This window comes from Protopterus annectens, chromosome 7.part0 (assembly GCF_019279795.1).
Source record: "Protopterus annectens isolate FY-2018-M chromosome 7.part0, PAN1.0, whole genome shotgun sequence".
NCBI lineage: Eukaryota > Metazoa > Chordata > Ceratodontiformes > Protopteridae > Protopterus > Protopterus annectens.
Genome location: NC_056739.1, coordinates 899,863,084 through 899,884,770, shown reverse-complemented (window position 1 = coordinate 899,884,770; position 21,687 = coordinate 899,863,084). Strand labels below are relative to the sequence as shown.

Below are 21,687 nucleotides of genomic sequence, written 5' to 3'. Positions count from 1 at the left end.
CATTAAACATTATTTGTACAAATTTTAAAAACTGCAACATATTTTGCATTTTCTCCAGCACGTCCATGTCAGAGATATGTGTCTACTCTAATGGAACAGTGCTCCCAGATGAATATATGCAGCAATTCAGGAGAAGCCTGTTGCGTTCCCCTAGTGAATCATTCATCCATAACCGTGCCCCCCGGTGGGAATTCTCAGAAATGTAAAAATATTAAGCTTAATAAAAGGTGTGATTGAGTGAAAGATAGGAAATATAATATACAAATTTCATATATTAGTGCGTGATTACATATGATAAACCCAGAATATAATCTACCACTCTGGCATTGTGTATTTCAAACTATTCCACTGGCACATTGCGCATTGTTATGCCCACACATTCAAATATGGTAAAAATTTGTACTGTTTGGAAGAATACAAAGAACTAAATGTTGAAACAAAATAAGTATCTTAAAATACCTTTTTTGAATAACAGGCATCTTTATTGCTGCTGTTTTTGTTATTTTTTTGTATTTTTAGTCATTTGGCCAAGTCAGACTGTTTGTGACCTCAAGAACTTCAGCACACCAGTCTTCTCTGTCAATAACAGCTTATTAAAATATATATTTAGTAACTTTAGTAATGATGTCTGTCCTTAGCCTGTGCCACTCACTTGTCCTCCCTGTGATCTTTTACTGCATCAGTGTCTTCTGCAGAGAAGCATGCATTTGTATTTTGTGGCCAGAGTATTTGAGATTTAATTTTATTATCATACCTCCAAGTGAACAGTCTGAATTTAAGTATTGACTGATTTGATCATTTTGCTGACCATGGACGTCTCAAAAGCTCTCTAACACCACAGTGCTAAAGCATCTATTTTTCCATTTCACAGCTTTCTAATCAAACTCTCACAGCTGTATGCTGTTGCTGGGAAATCCCATAGATACAATTGCCCAGGTCTTTATTAACAGTCTGGTTTTGTTCTTTAAAATCTTGTTCAATTTTGCCATAGTTTTCTTTCCAAGATCCAAGCATGTTTCAGATGTCCTTCAAGAATGCAACTGCAGTCATAACATATGGGTTGTCCTGCCTCAGGCAGCCCTCGGTCGGCCGGATTCCAAAGTCTGGGTCCGACGTCGGCTGATGTCGCATTTTCCTCCGACGTCAGAGCGGCTGGGGTACATAAGCATCAGCCGACACCATTTTCTTCAGTCTTTCTTGCCACGCGGTGCCCGAAGCAGAAGCAGTTCGCAAGTGCCGGTCGGTCAGCTCCTGTATTCTTCGATTCCGAAGTCATCAAAAAAGCTAAGTACCCCGTTGGGGACCTTTTCTTGCCTCAGCCGATGTCAGAAGTTACTGAAAAAGTTAACAATTGTCTTTCTTGTGGTAAACAAATACCTCATAAGGATTTCCACTCTTACTGTCTTCCTTGCCTTGGCCCAGACCACGACGTCTCGGCCTGTGTAGCCTGTGCTCGCTTCAACAAGCGCACTCTCAGGCGCCGGGCGGAGTTCGCTGAAGATTTTTTCGGTGAAAAATTTGCTTACACAATGCCGTCGGAACTTCCGACATCGCAAACTCCCAAGAAACGAAAAGACCGGGACCGACATCTTCGGCCCACGTCTACCTCCGACTCCACGCCAAAACCAATCGCGAGTGCTCCGGTTCCCTCTGAGACAGTTTCTCCACCGCTCCGAACCGAAGACACCGCATTACCGACGACTCCGATTCCGGATATCACTCCAACGCCAGTTATTGATTTTCCTCCGGATACCGAAACCGAGGAAATGCCCGAGACCATTGCTGTAGACAAGGTCACTCCTGCACGTGGAGCTGCCAGGCCTCCTATGGCCATGTCTATTAAGGCCTACACTAGGGCTAAGGCAGCCAGCAAAACAAAACATCTTACTACTAAAACCTTACCTCAGCCTACTCCAGAGAGACAAATTATGTCTATGGCTGCTGATTTAATTTATATGATTAGAGGTTCACAGGCCCATCCTGAGAGAGGATCCCAGCCTCCTTCTGATAAAAGGCCCTGGGTTGAACCCCCTGACACTATTCCGTCAGATGAAGATTCTGAGGGCTCTGTCCACTCTGATAGCCAGGAAGAGCTCTTCCAGACCTATGAGGACTCGGATGCAGAGGATTCCATTCCCTCGGCCTCCCCTCCTGAGGATATTTCTTTTGGGGAAGTTCTGCATACCATGAGGGAACATTTCAAGTGGCAAGGCCAGGAATATTCTGATTCCAGAAAGCGCCTTCGGACTTTCCTTAAGAAGCCCCAGCACAGGCCCTTAGCTATTCCTCCTGTACTTGATGTTTTGGATGATTTATATTCTGACTCTAGTGTTACCCCTGACTCTCTTCCTCCTGCTCCAGCCAAGCCAGACAGGTATTACAGGGTTCCAGAAACACATTCCCATTTATTCAGGGCCCATTCTGCTGATTTGGAAACTATTTCACAGGGGCCTAAAGGAGTTTCTGCTTCCACCTCTAAAAATCCATTGCCCTCCAACAGGGAAGCTAGGTCATTAGAGAGATGGGGCAAAAAGGTTTACACTTCCACTACCTTATCTATGAGAGCTTTGAATTGCCTTTTTCATATGTTACAATATCAGGATTTCCTGTTAGAAGATTTACAAAAAACATTGGCCACTCCTGATCCTTTAGACAGGAAGTCTTTGCAGGAAGCTGTACATAATACTCAGCAAGTAAGCAATCACTTCCTACAGTGTGGGTATGATGCACTGGAAGCTTCATGTAGGGCAGCTATGACAGGGGCAGTCATTCGAAGACATGCATGGTTAAAAGATCAACCTCTACCAGATCATGTGAAGGCAAAACTTCTGGATGCACCTTTGGAAAAGAACAAGCTTTTTGGTGCTAATGCTAAGGATGTGTTAAAGACCATCGAGGAAAAAGCAAAATCAGTTCAGACGATGAAAGATTTCCTCCAGGTTCAACCCCCCAGATTCAGTAGGAATTGGCCTTCAAAAACCTGGTCCTTTCCTAATACAGAAAAGTTTCAAAGGGGTAAAAACAGACGTGGCCGTGGAAGAGGCTAATACAGAGGTCCTTACAGGGGACGACAATGGCAGCCAGGAAACCAAAGAAGCGATGCAGGGGTTTCACCTGCCCCACAGCCTCAATCTCAATCTCAATGACTTTCCTCTACTTCCGCCTACCAGGGAACAAATAGAAGCTCCCTTGGGTGGGAAATTATCTCTGTTTGCAGAAAATTGGCACAGACTGACAAAGGACAAATGGATTTTGGACATTATAGACCGTGGCTACAGGTTCCATTTTCATACCTTGCCAAGAAAACAAGGCATGCCAAACCTACCACCAAACCAGAGGGCAGAGGCTATCAAGCAAATCTCTCTGCTGACTCGGATGAAAGCAATAGAAAAAGTTCCACAACAAGAACAAGGCCAGGGATTTTACTCAAGACTGTTCCTTGTTCCAAGAAAAGAATCTCAATGGAGACCAATACTGGATTTGTCCACATTAAACACCTTTCTCATAGTACCAAAGTTCAAAATGCTGACTCTACAGCAACTCCTTCCCATGCTGAGCAAGGGGTCTTGGCTGATTACTCTGGACCTCAAGGAGGCATACCTGCATGTCCCTATCAGACACAGCTGCAGAAGATGCCTCAGATTTCTTACAGGGCCAGAGCATTATCAATTCTCAGCATTGCCATTTGGCTTATCTACTGCGCCCAGAGTATTCACAAAATGCCTGGCTTCAGTAATTGCTCATTGCAGGCTCCAGGGGATACAAATTTACCCGTACCTGGACGACTGCCTCATACAAGCGGACGACAAATTGATGTTGACAAAAAACTTGGACTATGTCATAAGATTACTACAAGCTCTGGGATACACAGTCAACTTCCAAAAGTCAAGACTGCAACCATCCCAGCAAATAATCTTCTTAGGAGCCAAATTAGACACAGCCTGTCAAATGGCTTACCTGACAGAAGACAAGCAAGAGAAGTTAACTCATTACTTCAAGGATTTAGCAAAACTCACCCAGATGATTGCAAGGAGATCCCTTCAGGCCCTGGGTTACATGGCATTCTGCATTCTCCTGGTTCCATTAGCAAGACTACACATGAGAAAGCTTCAGTGGTACCTAAAAAGCATTTGGTCTCAGCACAGCAACAACTTGGAGACAACCATACTGCTCATTCCATGCCTACAAAAGGGAATTCCTATGGTGGGCCTCGGTGAGCCAGGCAAACACAGGTATGTCATTCAAAAAACCACAGATAACACAGACCATGACCACAGACGCCTCAGACCTTGGATGGGGGGCGCACATGGAAGGCAGGTGTATACAAGGACAATGGTCTCCAAAGGAAACACATCTGCATATAAACCAAAAGGAAATGCTGGCAGTAATGCATGCCATCGAGGCCTTTCAACACCAACTTCAGCAAGGACATTTACTGATACGGACAGACAACACCACTGTGATGTGGTATATAAACAAGCAAGGGGGCACCCACTCTTACCCCCTTTGCAGACTGACAATGCATCTTTGGGAGAAATCACTGAGCCTAAACATCCAGTTACAATCCCAGTTTGTTCCAGGCAAAGACAATGTCTTGGCGGACAGCCTAAGCAGGAATTTCACAGATCCACACAAGTGGAGGTTACATCCGAAGATCTTCACACAACTCACTTCGACATGGGGCAGGCCAGAAGTTGACCTATTTGCCTCTCACCTCAACCATCATCTACAAAAATTCTGCACAAGGACATACCATCCAAAAGCTTGGAAAATAGATGCTCTCTCATTCAACTGGAACTTCCTAACAATCTATGCATTCCCACCTCTGACAGTGATGACCTCAGTATTACTAAAGATCAAAGCAGAGAGACCCAAGGGAATCATAATAGCTCCGGACTGGCCAAGACAACACTGGTACCCACTACTACGGAGCATATGTCACACCAGGAGGTGGGCCCTTCCCCATTGGCCTCTACTTTTGACTCAACACAATTTCAAAACAGTGCATCCAAACCTTCAGACACTGCAGCTAACAGCCTGGGAGATCCCATAAATAACATCAACCTATCTCTCTCCAAGGAAGTTCAGCGGATACTAACAGAGGCTCGAAGACCATCCACCAGAAAGGTTTACTTAGCAAAATGGAAGAGATTCAGCAATTGGAATACCAGCAAGGGACATGATGCATCATTGTTGAACATCCCACTCATCTTGGAATATTTGGCAGATATCCTAAAGAACGGCCTCTCATATTCTTCCATAAAGATACATGCATCAGCTATTTCAGCTAGATATAACACTGATCCTCCTGTCTTTTCACACCCTTTGCTAAGGCAATTCCTCAGGGGAATCAAGAACATTAAGCCACCAAGAAAGGCCCCAGTACCAGCCTGGGACCTCAATTTTGTCCTAGAAAAACTGACTCTACCTCCTTTTGAGCCAGCAGCTACAGTTGACTTGCAGTTTCTCTCATGGAAGACAGTTTCCTGTTGGCAATTACCTCAGCAAGAAGGGTTTCGGAACTACAGGCCCTAATGGCAATACCACCGTTCATAATTTTTCACAGAGACAGGGTTTCATTAAGGACCAACCCTACTTTTATGCCTAAGGTGGTATCTAGGGTTTCTTTAAATCAAGCTATTCATCTGCCTGCTTTCTTCCCCAATCCTGAGAATAAGGGGGAAAGACTGTTACATACCTTGGACATTCATAGACAACTTCGATACTACCTGGACAGAACCAAGGCCAGTAGGAAGTCTGAACAACTTTTTGTAGCTTACGCCCCTGCAGTCCATGGAAAAGCAATTTCAAAACAGACAATTTCAAAATAGATTGGACATTGCATCAGATTCTGTTATTCCTTTCATGGAAAGACTGTTCCAGCCAATGTCAGGCCACATTCCACCAGAGCTACAGCCACCTCTACAGCATTCTTAAGAGGGGTGCCTACTAAGGACATTCTAGAAGCTGCTACATGGAGCTCTGTGCATACATTCTCCAAACACTACAATCTCCCTCTATACTCCAGATCCAGAGCAGGCTTTGCTTCGGCAGTCCTGCAGGGTTTGATTTCCACACCATCTTTTTCCTAGAGCATTCCTCCTCCCCCAGCTAAGCTATGGTATTCTACCCATATGTTATGACTGCAGTTGCATTCTTGAAGGACATAGTACAGTTTTGTACCTACCATAAATGTAGATGTCCGATAGACATGCAACTGCAGTCGGATTTTCCCTCCCTCCCTCCATACCCCTCTTTGCCTAGGGTCCACTCCTATCCCTGTTTCTCTTAGCTGGGGATATCTGTTATGGTGTATTTGTTTTATTGCTCATTTATTTGTCTGGAATCCTGTTTTTGTCTTCCAAATTTGATTACAGCCTTCCTTGGGGGGGCACCTGGCATCTGGGGCAAGAAACACTGAAGAAAATGCCGTCGGCTGATGCTTATGTACCCCAGCCGCTCTGACGTCGGAGGAAAATGCGACATCAGCTGACGTCGGACCCAGACTTTGGAATCCGGCCGACCGAGGGCTGCCTGAGGCAGGACAACCCATATGTTATGACTGCAGTTGCATGTCTATCGGACATCTACATTTATGGTAGGTACAAAACTGTACTTTTCATATCTGGAGTTGCCATCTGCAAGGATCTTTGAGCCCAGGAAAAGAAAATCCATCACTGGCTGCACTATTTCCTTGAGTGTTTGCAGGGAATTGATAGGACTAGATGACTTGAGCTTTTTTTTTTTACATTGAACAGTAAACCAGCTTTTGCTCTCTATGCATTCATCTTCAGCTCTAACATACTTTCATCTGTCAGAGTAATGCAATCTGTATATCTGAGGCTTGTAATATTTCTCCTGGATTTTTTTATTCTAGCCATCTGCTTCATCTAATCCAGCATTTTGCATGATATATTCAGAGTACAAATTAAATGTGGTGTGATGAAATGCAACCTTTTCCACTCCTTTTCCAGTCTTGAACCAGTTGGTTGTTCCATGTTCGGTTCTGTTGCTTTTTGTTCTGCATATAGATTCCTCAGGAGACAGGTAAGGCGACTTTTTGTCCCAATTTCTTTAAGAACTTGTCACAGTTTATTACAGCCCACACAAAGGTTGTAGAATAGTCACTGTTGCAGGAGTAAATATCTTTTTTCGTATTTCCCATGCTTTCTCCATTATCCCGCAGATGTTTGGTGTTTTGATCTCAGGTGCCTCTGCCCCTTTTAAAGCCAGCTGGTGCATCTGGTGGTTTCTGTCCATGTATTACTAGAGTCTAGCTTGCAGGATCTTGAGCATTACTTTATATAGTTGTAGCAACTTACTTGTGTATTTGTGATGTCTTTCTCATAAAAATGTGTAATTTTCTGGCAAATCATTGAGTATTGCAGTTACTAAATGACAAACGTTTGTTTCAGATTTCATATCCATCAGAAAATGCAAAACCTGTTCTCGCAACTATTTAAGAGCAGTATTTAAAAATCTGTCCCTTATTTATGGGTCCATGTCCCTCATTCTTGAGTTAAAAGGTTGAGAGCTATGCCTGGATGACTGTTCAGCTTTTGCTAATGATCGATAAAGTGGCAGAAAGATCCAATAATAGGTAGAGACAGTTGTGGGGAAGCAAAAACTGGAAGGGCGAACTTCTGCAGATTCCAGTTAGGTAGCCTACAGTTTTGTAATTCCAAGGTGTCTGATATTCACTCAGTTTTCCATCCAGAGTCGAAGCTGTGGTGTGACGAAGAGAGCAATCACCATGTACACAAGGTGTTAGAGGGGGAGAGATCAGTATTGCAGTACTAGCATTGATTTATTCATTTCTGCACAGGTGTGTATGTATAAGTTGTAGCAACTTACTTGTGTATTTGTGATGTCTTTCTCATAAAAATGTGTAATTTTCTGGCAAATCGTTGAGTATTGCAGTTACTAAATGACAAACGTTTGTTTCAGATTTCATATCCATCAGAAAATGCAAAACCTGTTCTCGCAACTATTTAAGAGCAGTATTTAAAAATCTGTCCCTTATTTATGGGTCCATGTCCCTCATTCTTGAGTTAAAAGGTTGAGAGCTATGCCTGGATGACTGTTCAGCTTTTGCTAATGATCGATAAAGTGGCAGAAAGATCCAATAATAGGTAGAGACAGTTGTGGGGAAGCAAAAACTGGAAGGGCGAACTTCTGCAGATTCCAGTTAGGTAGCCTACAGTTTTGTAATTCCAAGGTGTCTGATATTTTGTTGTCCACAGTAACTGCATTAATGCCATCACTTTGTTTAGTGTAGTGCATACACTCGCACACCCAGCACTACCTTTACTTCATTCTTTTGCTGTGATTGCTGACCTTTGGTCATAGTTGAAAACCTTGCCATTTTTGTATTTTAACAAAAGACTGCATGAATATTACAGTATTTGGTTTCTTTGGTTATGGCTTTTTTAACTTTCAACAAAGAAGCTTTATTTGATAATCCTGTTTCATAATTTCACAACAAGGCAGTATGTTTTAACATTTAGATAGTGTTGTGACAGTTAACACATTTCACTTCTGCATTTGTGCATTGTCAGGTAGCTTTAAAAAGGCAGTGACTCTGCTTCCTGGGAAACAGCAACAAGACTGTCTGCCATTCTTGTCGCAAAACTTTGGGTGATAACATGTTAAGTAATACACTGCTGCTTTTTTCAGGCAAAGGACATTCTGTCTGACTACAAAACTGGAGTTTTGGAGAACTCTCCGAAGATGGTTATCCTGTTCTATTTGATCGATGAAAGTGTTAAACTAGGAGATAAACTTCTAATCTTCAGGTGAGCTGCAGTTTTTATTCATTACAAATATTGTCAATTATTTTATTTGACAGTTGACTGGGATAGTATGACTGGGACAAAGCCCTTTTTTAGCGGAGGCACGGGGAGAAAAGCTTCACTGTACAAATATGTGTTTATATGAAAATATACATATTACAGTAAATTTATAATACAAAAAAAAGTTAGCAAAAGAATAAGAGATAAGCATTCTGGTGGCACAGGCATATGAAATAGTAAATAGTGAACATTTGGTATGTTGATCAGTTACAAATTATAGTTAACAGAATGTAAATTTATTAGTAATAGGTCAAGATGTAGTAAATTAAAGTCAAAAAGCAAAGAAGAGAAGAAAATAAGATAGTCAGATAACTAAATAGGTGGAAGAAATCAGGTTAGAAGCAGAGCAAATGAAGGAAATAAGGGGTTAGGAAGGAGAAAGGAGTAAAGAAGACAAGAGAAAGAGTAAAGGTCAAGATTCAGGTAGGTTTGTTACTGTGACGTATCCAAATGTGGTTTAGATATTCTTTGAGAGATTTCTTGAATTTGTGGACTTGAGGTACACATCTCACGGTCATGGGAAGATCCAAGATCTAACTACATCCACATCCAAGATATAACCACAAAGAATTTCCACTACTTTTATGTATCTTCTTATGTTTTCCTATTTACCTTTAGTTTCCTTCTTTGTAACTAGTTATTTTACAATTATTTGACTTCTACCTTGTTAACAGTATAGAATGTTTAATTGAAATAGCTGTTGTGAGCCATTGCTGTGATGTCTGTGTACTACTTGTTAGGGATGTCTGATAGGGGAAAAAAAGGGAATAACTACATCAGTGTAGCAAATATCTATATAGTTGGGCAGGTTACTCTCAGTTGTTAATGTTTCATGTTTAGTCCCCATACATTTTTTTGTTTTTTTTCTATTCCTGTATGTCATTTAATTTTTTAGCTCTTAAAATTTCTGTGCTTATATTGACGCTGCATACAAGTTTCATTGTATTTTGACTTATGTAGAACAGTTGCTTCATGTTCTGTCTTTCTCCCACTCAGTAGAATCATCACTCATTTAAATGTTTTAGTCTTTCATGGTGAGTGGATTTTCCATCTCATGCTGTTGTGGCGGTGGAGACCATATGATCGAAGTTTTAGAACTTTGAAATTCTGAACAGAGATCTGCATACAGCGTGGAACTGGAAATTCTCCCTTTTCCTCGCTGTAGTGCGATCTGAGTTGGTATATTTAAATGGGAGGTGGGGGTGCAGGGGGGCTTGCCCCCCTGCAGAAACATTGAGGAACATGGTTTTGTGTTCCTTTTAGATTAATTTGAGAGTTTTGAAGTTCTAAAACTTAGATCATATGGTCTAGACCATATGAAATTCTGAAGTGAATTTGTATATATATATGGGTTTACTTTGATTCACTGAAAACTCATTTCACTGAATTTCAGTTCACCCTCAAAAAAATCGCTGAAATCTCAAATCAATGAAAACCCATTTCACTGAATGTAAGTACTTTTGGGCAATTAAAATGTCTCTACTGTAGTGCTGTCCTGGAGTTAGTATATATAGTTCGGGGGTGGGCATAGCCCCCCACCTACTTAGCTTTTATATTTATGAATCTCATTTCACTGAAAGCTAACAATATAAAAGCAAAAGTAGGTGTAGAGCTATGCCTCCCACATCCCCCTAACTATATATATATATATATATATATATATATATATATATATATATATATATATATATATACTAACTCCAAGATCACACTACAGTGGGGAAAAGGGCATATATGTTTTATTTGCCCAACACTAGTTACATTCAGTAAAATGGGTTTTCAGTGAGTCAAAATAGACACACACACACACACACACATATATATATATATATATATATATATATATATATATATATGTGTGTGTGTGTGTGTGTGTGTGTGTGTGTATACATGTGTGCACACATATCTATATCTCTACTGATAAAGAATGAAGACCCAAATATTGACTTTTACAAGATCGACCACAAAAGGTCGACTTTACAAACGTCGCCATGCTACTTTGCCTGCTCTGAACAAAATTCTTTACACATGCAAAACAATATTAAAAAAAAAAAAGTAAAAATATTTTTTGCAGGTGGGGAAAGCCCTCCTTGCACTCCACATATCCCCTGCTAATTATATTTTATATATGCTTAACTCCAAGGTCAGATAGTCCCCAGGGAAAGAGAATATTCTCCTGCCTGGGGATTGTTGATCTCTCATACCTGTCTGCCGTCTGTGTCGTTAACTAAATTTTGTCGCTAAACAGATGTTGATGAAAGGGGGATTTGTCCATATTCCATTCACTTGCATGCATACATATATTATATATGTGTGTGTGTGTGTGTGTATATATATATATATATATATATATATATATATATACACACACACACACACACACACACACACACACACACACACCAAAGAGTTAAAAGGTCACACTGACAGTTTAATTAAAACTGGTGATTTTATTATCCAGCGCATAAAATTGCAGGCTTCCTTTGCAAAAAGGAAGGCAAAATAATTCAACTGTTGCTGTCCCAACAATCAGTCAGTTAATCTTTCTAGTGCAAGGAAGTTATAACAAACTATGGTATTGATAAATGTTAAGCAAAACTTTGGCATTGGCAACCCCAAAGAGAACCTTGGTGCTGAAGTTGTAAAACAAAACATAAAGTTACTGATAAGCAGTCTTTGCTCCATACCTTTACATGAGTTTTTTGTTACCAGAGCTTCCACTGACATAACACACACTGTGTTCTGAACACTGACTCAGAGCCAATGCTCTTGGCCTTGGTTTGTTTGTCCTTCCTACATGTGTGCTCCAGACTCCTGTGGACCTTCTCTCTAAACAACTTTCTGACTATTTTCCCTATACCCTTACATTAACTAGATTACACCTGTGCAACTTGGAAAACTGTTACATATATTAATGACTGGGTTGATGAGATAAATATTTGTCAAAGTGCAAGTAGAGCACATCTAGGAAGGGAAGTATCTGTTGGTAAGGATCAGTCAGCACCTTTTAAGCATGGTACCAATGGCAACTTTGAAATTCAGGATACAACTATTCATCAATCTGAGTATTCATAACGTAGAAGAAAATAAAAGAAAGTAAGAAATTCCAGCAACTCATATGAAAGAACGAAAGAAATTGATTGATGTCTGTAATGCAAAGCAAAGTGTACTAAAAAGGACACTGCTTTGTTGTGTAACTCACGGATTACAGGTTGCATTGTTTAAGCAGAAGACATTCAGTGTACAGAAAAAGTCATCATTTTTCCAACAGAGAAAGTAGAAAAAAAGAGGTGAGGGGCGGGCAAAAAGAAGAAATTAAAATTGACCTTGGAAGGATTGAAGAACATTTCTATAAAAAAGAGGAGACAGACCGAAGTTGACAGCATGACTCAAGATGTAGAAGTACAGAGACAGCTGGATGAGGATTGTATACTTGCAAATGTAATAAGCAGTGAAAACAGTGGGATTAGTATAAGACTAATGGCAATGAAGATCATTACTTTGTAACCATTGATAGAGCAGACATTACTAAATTGAAAGTTGGGATATTCTTCAGATCTGGTCAGAAACTGATGTACTTGAAATTGGAGATTCAGTTATTAGAGGAATTGATATGTACATTTGCAGTGAAGATAATGGACATTGAATAGTGTGTGCACCAGGAGCAAAAAATGCAGTTTGTTAGAAAGACCTTTAAATTTCCTAATGCAAGGAAATACGGAGCTGTTTTTATTCATGTTAGTACAAATGATTTCATCTTCAAGGAGACTCTGTTAAGGAATTTAACAGCCCTCTTAGCATAGCTTGGGCAGGCATTAGGATGTATTTTTCACAAATTACATTTAGAAAGGAGAGTCCAGTCATTGTGAATGAAAAGATTTTTTGGGGGAAAAATACCTACATGAAAAAAAGAAAGGACATGTGTAGAGCATCCAACCCTAATTTTGGGCACTCATGTTTAGTCAGTATGACTTATACTCTTCAAGACAAGGGAAGACATTTTTTTCGGCCATCACATTGCAATATTTGACAAACACAAGACAGGATTTTTGCTAGGTCAGAAGTTTAATACTTCACAGACAGCAACATTTGATGTATCTCTGATGTTTGTTAATGCTAGGAGCATTAGTAATAAAGGTTTTGTTTTTGTTTTGTTTTTTTAATTGAAGAATTTTCCACATTCACACAAGAGTGGTGTTATTGTTGGTGAAACATGGCTAAAGAACAAAGACTGGAACTTTTTTGTCAGGGTATAAATGTTTTTACTGTCACAGGCATTATAACAGAAATCAGGAGGAGATGTAATATGGATTAAAGATTGTTGTGAGACCTGTGACTGTTATATTTTCAGTGAAAACACCAATACAGTATTTTCTGTAACTGTGACAAAGACAACCCTGGAGCATATACCAATTTGTTAAGAGTATATGGACCAGAAAAGTCAAGTGCTAGTGACCTAGAGGAACTTCTATATTTATTGTTTAAAAACAGAAGGAAAAGTACAGACTGGAATAATAATAATTAAACAACATTAGCAGCAGCAATTGCTTCAGATTGTATAAAAGCCTGCCAGGGAGAGGAAAGTACTAGACATTGATCATAAAGAAATGACTGTTAAGTGGTGGTAAAACTTCACATGAATTATCTGCAGTGACTGTGGGAATGTCCTTCATGGATGCATCTGCAGTCATAACAAATGGGTTGTCCTGTCGTCAGGCAGCCCTTCGGTCGGCCGGATTCCAAAGTCTGGGTCCGGCTTCGGCTGATGTCGCACTTCACCCGACGTCATCTCTGCTGGTCTTCGGGTATAAAGGCATCAGCCGACGCCATTTTCCTCAGTCTTTCTTGCCGCGTGGCGCCCGAAGCAGAAGCTGTTCGCAAGTGTCGGTCGGTCAGATCCAGAGATTACTACTACCGAATACTACTTCGAAGACTTCTAAAAAGCTAAGTACCCCGTTGGGGACTCTTTCTTGCCTCAGCCGATGTCAGAAAAAGTCAATAACTGTTTAACTTGTGGGAAACAAATACCTCATAAAGATTTCCACTCTTACTGTTTGCCTTGCTTAGGCCCAGACCACGACGTAGCAGCCTGTTCGGCCTGTGCTTCCTTCAACCGACAAACGCTTAGGCGTCGGTCGGAGTTTGCTGAACAGTTCTTCGGCTCAGATTTTGCGTACATTATGCCGTCGGATACTCCGACTACCCAAATTGTTAAAAAACGCAAAGAAAAAGACCGACACTCGCGGTCCGCGGTTTCGGCCGAAACCACGGTTAAGCAAGCCGCGAGTGTCTCGGTTTCGGCCGAAACCGAGAAAACTGGTCAATCCTCAGCCGAATCCATGACTACTACTGAGGCTCCTGCTACCTTACCTGAATCAGCCTCAGAAATTTTTCCTACAACTGTGGTTCCTACTGATTTATCAGACACCATCCCTTTGGATATCTCTACCCCAGCACGTGGTGGTGCTAGGCCTCCTGCAGCCATGTCTATTAAGGCCTTTGCCAGGGCTAAAGCAGCAAAATCAGTGCCTGTTAAACCACCCTCTCTCAGGCCCACTTCTAGTTCACAAATGCTTACTCTGGCAGAAGATTTAATATCCTTAATTAGGGGATCCCAATCTCACCCAGACAGGGCTTCTCAGCCCCCAGAAAAGAGACCTAGAACAGAGCCCCCCGAGCCTGTGTCCTCTGATGATTCTGCGGATGACTCAGACATTACAGACCAGCCAGAGGCTCCTTTTTCCAATTATGAAGATTCAGATGCTGAAGAATCCATTCCAGCTGCCTCTCCACCAGAGGAATTCTCCTTTGGGAAACCTTACATGCCATGAGAGAACAATTCCAATGGCAGGGACAAGATTTCTCAGATTCAAGAAAAAGGCTTAGGACTTTTCTACACTTACCACAACATAGGCCCTTAGCAATACCTCCTGTCCTGTCTGTTGTGGACGATGCATTTAATGATGTCTGTACTGCACCTGATTCTTTACCTCCAGCCCCTGTCAAACCAGATAGATTTTACAGGGTGCCAGACACTCATCACCACCTATACAAGGCCCCACTTGCAGACCCCAAAACTATATCCCAGGGGCCTAAGGCAGTAGCCTCGACCACAGCAAAAAACCCTATTCCCGCGGAAAGGGAATCCAGGTCCTTAGAGAGATGGGGGAAAAAAGTCTACACCTCTGCTACTCTCTCAGCTAGAGCTTTAAACTGTCAGTTTCACATGATCCAATACCAAGAGTTTATGCTTGATCAGTTAACTAAAAAGCTGTCCTCTGATGAATCTTTAGATAAGAAATATGTATTAGAAATGGTGAATAACATCCAACAGGTTAGTAACCATTCTTTAAAATGCGGCTATGATGCACTGGAGGCTTCATTTAGATCAGCCATGACTGGCACAGTGATAAGAAGGCATGCATGGTTGAAAGAACAGGTCTTACCGGATCATGTTAAAGCTAAGCTATTGGATGCTCCTATGGATAAGGCCAGTCTATTTGGGGAACCTGCCCAGCAGGTAATGAAGAAAATGGAAGAGAAGGCAAAATCTGTACAAACAGTTAAAGATTTCCTACAGGTTCAGCCACCAAGGTTTAGCAGGAACTGGCCTGCCAAAAATTGGTCCTTTCCTGACTCCACAAGATCACAAAGGGGCAGGAACAGACGCCTAGGGGCAGAAATCAATCCAGAGGAGGTGCCTACAGAGGACGACAGTGGCAAGGCAATAACCGAGGCACAGACACAACCACTGCCACTGCAACAGGACAATCACAGTGACTTGGCTCTGATTCCGCCTACCAGGGAGCAAATAGCAGCACCATTAGGCAGAAAGTTAGCCTTATTCTCGAAAAATTGGCACTATATCACAAAAGACAAGTGGATTTTGCAAACCATAGACCAAGGCTACCGGTTCCACTTCCACACTTTACCAGTAAAAAGAGGAATGCCAAACCTGCCCCCAAATCAAAAACTAGAAGCCCTTCACCAGATAGTGGAATTAATAAAGATGAGAGCTGTGGAAAGAGTACCAAGAACAGAACAGGGCAAAGGATTCTACTCCAGACTCTTCCTAGTACCAAGAAAAGAGAAAAGCTGGAGACCTATTCTCGACCTGTCCATCTTAAACACATACATCATTGTCCCAAAATTCAAAATGCTGACCCTACAGCAACTTCTTCCCATGCTGGGCAAGGAGTGTTGGCTGGTAACTCTAGATCTCAAGGAGGCATACCTGCACGTCCCCATTCAACCAGATTGCAGAAGATACCTCAGATTTCTTGCAGGATCAGAGCATTATCAATTCTCAGCATTGCCCTTTGGCTTATCTACTGCGCCCAGAGTATTCACAAAATGCCTGGCATCAGTAATCGCTCACTGCAGAGTACAGGGAATCCAAATTTATCCATACCTGGACGACTGCCTGTTACAAGCGGACAACAAAAGCAAGCTGACAACAGATTTGCAAAGGGTCATTTACTTGCTACAAGCCCTGGGATACACAGTCAATTTACAAAAGTCAAGGCTGATACCATCCCAGACCAGAACTTTCTTGGGCGCGGAATTGGACACAGTCAAACAGATGGCATTCCTAACTGCAGAAAACAAAAAGAGCTCCTCTTTACTTCTTGGCATTAACAAAGCAGAACAAACTAACAGCAAGAAAAGTTCTGCAGGCCTTGGGCTTCATGGCATCATGCATAATCTTGGTCCCACATGCCAGACTGCATATGAGAAAGCTACAGTGGTACCTAAAGAATTTATGGTCTCAACACAGGCACAGCTTAGAAACAGAAATACCACTTATCCCATGCTTAAAACAGGAGTTCCTATGGTGGGCGCGGGCATGCCAGTCAAACCCAGGCTTGCCCTTCCACAACTTTCAAGCAAACCAAACCATCACAACGGACGCCTCAGACCTAGGATGGGGGGCACACATGCTGGACAAATGCGTGCAAGGACTGTGGACTCAGGACCAGCTGCATCTGCACATAAACCAAAGAGAAATGCTGGCAGTAAAACTGGCAATCCAAAAATTCAGACCATTCCTTAAAGAAGGCCATTTGATGATAAGGACAGACAACACCACAGTCATGTGGTACATCAACAAACAAGGAGGCACTCATTCTTACCCCCTATGCAGAATGACTTTGGACCTTTGGAACCTGGCTCTCAGCTACAACATCCAGTTACAGGCAATATTTGTACCGGGAAAAGAGAACACCCTAGCAGACATTTTAAGCAGGACCACCTCGGATGCTCACGAATGGATGCTACACCCGGACATCTTCAAGGCCATCACAAAGAAATGGGGAATGCCACAAATAGATCTATTTGCATCCCCACAAAATCACCAGCTCAAAAAATTCTGCACAAGGACATTCCACCCACTTGCATGGAAGGTGGACTCTCTATCCTTCAGCTGGAAAGGCCTGACAGCATATGCATTTCCACCTCTACCCTTGATGCACAAGGTACTACTGAAAATCAAAGAGGAACGTCCAAGGATAATTCTGATAGCTCCGAACTGGCCAAGACAACACTGGTATCCATTGCTGAGGAGCATGTCTCGGGAGAAAATTTGGTCAATACCCCTGATGCCTCTGATGTTAACTCAGAACAACTACAACATCATACATCCAAACCTAAAATCCTTGCAACTGACTGCCTGGAACATCACATAGCAGTAACTAACCCAGACCTTTCACAAAGGGTTAAAGACATTATCCTTGAAGCCCGCAGACCTTCAACAAGAAGGAACTATGCAGGAAAATGGAAAAGGTTCGTCATTTGGAGTACTGAAAGAGGAAAAGATGTGTCGCACATAGATATTGCTAACATTCTGGAGTACTTGGCAGAGCTTCTACATACAGGCCTGTCCTATTCCTCCATCAAGATACATGCATCAGCTATTTCAGCAGAATACAGCTTTGATCCTCCTGTCTATTCACATCCTCTACTCAGGCAGTTCCTCAGAGGGATCAAGAATGTAAAACCTCCTAGGAAACCACCATTACCAGCATGGGACTTGAATTTTGTACTAGAAAATTTGACACTCCCTCCGTTTGAACCAGCAGCAACAGCAGATCTACAACACCTGTCATGGAAGACTGCTTTCCTACTGGCTATTACTTCAGCAAGGAGGGTTTCAGAACTACAGGCCTTAATGGCAGTGCAACCCTTCCTAATCTTCCATCAAGACAGGGTGTCCATGAGAACTAACCCTACATTTATGCCTAAGGTGGTATCCAGAGTGTCTTTAAACCAGGCAATCCACCTACCTACCTTCTTTCCATACCCACAAAACAGAGGTGAAAGAATAATGCATACATTGGATGTACATAGACAGTTACGCTACTACCTGGACAGAACCAAAGGTAACAGAAAAACTGACCAGCTCTTTGTAGCCTATGCAACAGGAAGGGAAGGAAAAGCAATTTCCAAACAGACAATCTCCAAATGGATAGGAAATTGCATAAGATTCTGTTACTCCTACCATGGAAAACCAATTCCACAGAACATAAGACCTCACTCAACAAGGGCTACAGCCACTACCACAGCTTTCTTAAGAGGAGTGGCAACCAAGGACATTATTGAGGCGGCTACTTGGACCTCCGTGCATACATTTGCCAAGCATTATAATTTACCTCTATATTCTAGATCCCGAGCAGGGTTTGCCACTGCTGTACTGCAAGGGATCCTGACTACACCATAACTTTTATTCCTCCTCCCTAGTTTGGCTATGGTATTCTACCCATTTGTTATGACTGCAGATGCATCCATGAAGGACATAGTACAGTTTTGTACCTACCATAAATGTAGATGTCCGAACTGGATAGCATCTGCAGTCAGGATTACCCTCCCTCCTGCCCTCTGTGATACTCCTAGGTATTTACCCTCCTAATAGCTAGCTGGGGAGTCTCTTATGGTGTATTTGTTTGTATATATGTACATACATGTTTATTTTTGTGTTTGCCTTCTACTATTTTGGAAACATTGGCATCTATCCAAAATTTAGCTTTCCAAGAGGGCAATTGGCATCTGGGGCAAGAAACACTGAGGAAAATGGCGTCGGCTGATGCCTTTATACCCGAAGACCAGCAGAGATGGCGTCGGGTGAAGTGCGACATCAGCCGAAGCCGGACCCAGACTTTGGAATCCGGCCGACCGAAGGGCTGCCTGACGACAGGACAACCCATTTGTTATGACTGCAGATGCTATCCAGTTCGGACATCTACATTTATGGTAGGTACAAAACTGTACTTTCTAAGGGTTAAATTCTGCTAGGTAATTTTGCCAAACTGAAATCTGAATCAGTACACCGAAAATTAGTAACAGGCTATATGGAAGCAAAGCAGTCACTGTGTAAAAATAATTGGAGTGAGGTATTCATTGAAAAAACATCAGAAGGAATGTGGCAAGCTTTGAAAGAGAGATTGAATGCAAAAAAAATGGAAAAAAAAAATTCTAACACCAGGATCTTGGCATACAAGCTCAGGAGGATATTTTATTTTATTTGTTTAACATTTGTTTACTGGGAAAGTCCAACTGGACACAGGTCCCTTTTCAGCAGAGGCCCAGGGAGAAAGGCTGCATGAGTAACAGTAAATTTTCATGCACACATTATAATAATCAAAAAGTATAAAGTAAACAAAATGTAGTATACACAAGAACAATCAAATTTGTTACATCTTGACAACAAAACCTATGCTTTGAATATAGCTAGTATTATTTGTAAGTATGACTTGTGTCAAGATATAAGGTTAAGAGAGGTCGGTAGGCACAAAGGATTAAACAACGGGGGAGAAATTTAATGCGTTTTGGGTGTACTGTGATGTATCAGAGCACTCATGAGGGGTTAGTACAGGAACATAGCCACTTATTTTTTTGATAAGTCTAGAAAGATTGCAGTTACAAAGTTGTTATTCATGTGGTGGTTTATGATATTAGTGAAGGATGAGAGAGCTGTAGTGGTACTGTGTGATTGGAGAAACCCATGCTGAGTGTTTGCGAGAAAGTTATTTGTTAGTAAGAATTTCATGACCTGGAGATGAATACACCTTTCGAGTAGCTTAGAAAGAGGTGAAAGAATAGCAGTTGGCCAATAGTTTGTCAGATCTGTGGAAGGTCCCCCTTATGAAGTGGGATTACATGGGAAATTTTCCACAGTTGAGGGACCTTGTTTTCGAGAATGGATCTATTTAGAAAGATTGATACTGGGAAGGCTATAGATTCGGCTGCAGTTTTGAGGTATTCACTGGATAAGTTATCTATGGCAAGTGTAGTAGGTTTTAGTTTCTGTAGTATTTTTTTTTTTATATACTGGCTGTAGGAACTGGGGAGAAAGAGAATGAGGCATTGCTAGATGTAGACTTGACTAGTTTGGTATCAGGAGTTAGTAGTTTGCTGTTTGGAAAGGGCAAATATAGATTCAGTAAAATGTTTGTTAAAAATGGTAGCTATGCTGTTTGGCGTTGGTGTAGTAGATTTTCCTGGGTGAAGGATTGAGTTTATAGCTGGCCAGAATTTTTGAGGGTTTTTTTGATGTGTGTTTTGAATGTTATGATAGAAATTTATTTTATCCTGTTTTATTTGTTTTTTTTTTTGCCTTATTTCTAAGTTCTTGATACTGTTGTTTAGAAACTACTGTGTTAGTCTTGCACCATAGTTCCCAGGCTTTATCTCTAGTTTTCAGAAGGGCCCTAATGCCTCTGCTTAACCAGGGGACATAAGTTTGATTTTACTCTGATGGTTCTAACAGGGGCATGTGCATTTAATATATCTAAGAAAGATTTACTGAAGTGGTTCACTGCATCATCTAGGTCAAGGTATTTGAGTGGAGTCCAATTGCACCTTTGTAGGTCAGCTAGGAAGTTGTCAAGTTTAAAGTTATGTTTTTTTTTCTGAGTTGTTTAAACATAGTAGGTTTTGGTGGGAATATGTGTTGTCTTATAAGAAATGTGGACAGGTAGTCGCTCAGACCATCAGGAAGGCAACCTGATTGGAATGAGTGAGAGGAGTTATTTAATAATATCCACTCCAAGGTGGATTGTTTTTTACTAGATTTATCTATTCGGGTAGGTTCTTGAATAGTTTGTGTAAAACCATGCAAGTTTATGTGATGGATGAGATGATCTGTATCACATGCAAGCCTGTCTAAATTAAAATCACCCAGTATGAATGTCTCCTGACTAAGGGTACTGCTTGCCCAGTGCAATAGACATTCTATAACTGGGACATTATTTCCAGGTGGGATATAATAGCCAATTATATTAAGTGTTTTTCTTGAATTTATGGTTAGTGTGGTATAGATGATTTCTGCACTGGTCCAGTTGTGGTGATGTTCATCGTGTTTCACTGCTGCAGTCATTACACTTGGGTTATCCTGCCGTCAGGCGGTCCCGCAGTCAGCCAGAGTTCCAAAGTCTTGGTCCGGCGTCGGTTGCTGTCGCTTCTTCCCTGACGTCAGTACGCCAGGGGTATATAAGGTGCAGCCGATGCCATTTTCTTCAGTCCTTCAGGTCGCGCGGTGCCCGAAGCAAAAGCAGTTCGCAAGTGCCAGTCGGCCGACTACTGAGATTTCAAATTCGATTTCAGATCCAAAGTCTTCAGTAAAGCTAAGTACCCCGTTGGGGAAACTTTTTCTTGCCTCAGACCGATATCAGTAAAAGTTAATAATTGTATTTCTTGTGGGAAGCAAATACCTGATAAGGATTTTCATTCTTACTGTATTCCATGCCTAGGCCCAGATCACGACGTCACTAGTTGTCGGTTTTGTGCTAGATTTAACAAACACACTATTAAACGTTGGTTTGATTTTGCACGCCATTATTTT

At 41.5% G+C, this 21,687-nt stretch overlaps 1 protein-coding gene across 1 annotated transcript in view; it reads left to right on the top strand.

The window, feature by feature from the left end:
• The window catches only part of RAD54L2 (RAD54 like 2), a 2,252,401-nt gene that overhangs the window by 1,188,145 nt on the left and 1,042,569 nt on the right, over positions 1 to 21,687 (top strand). The window contains exon 14 of the mRNA XM_044077481.1: positions 8,677 to 8,795. Coding sequence (XP_043933416.1) covers positions 8,677 to 8,795 — 119 coding nt within the window. The remainder of the gene's footprint in view (positions 1 to 8,676; positions 8,796 to 21,687) is intronic.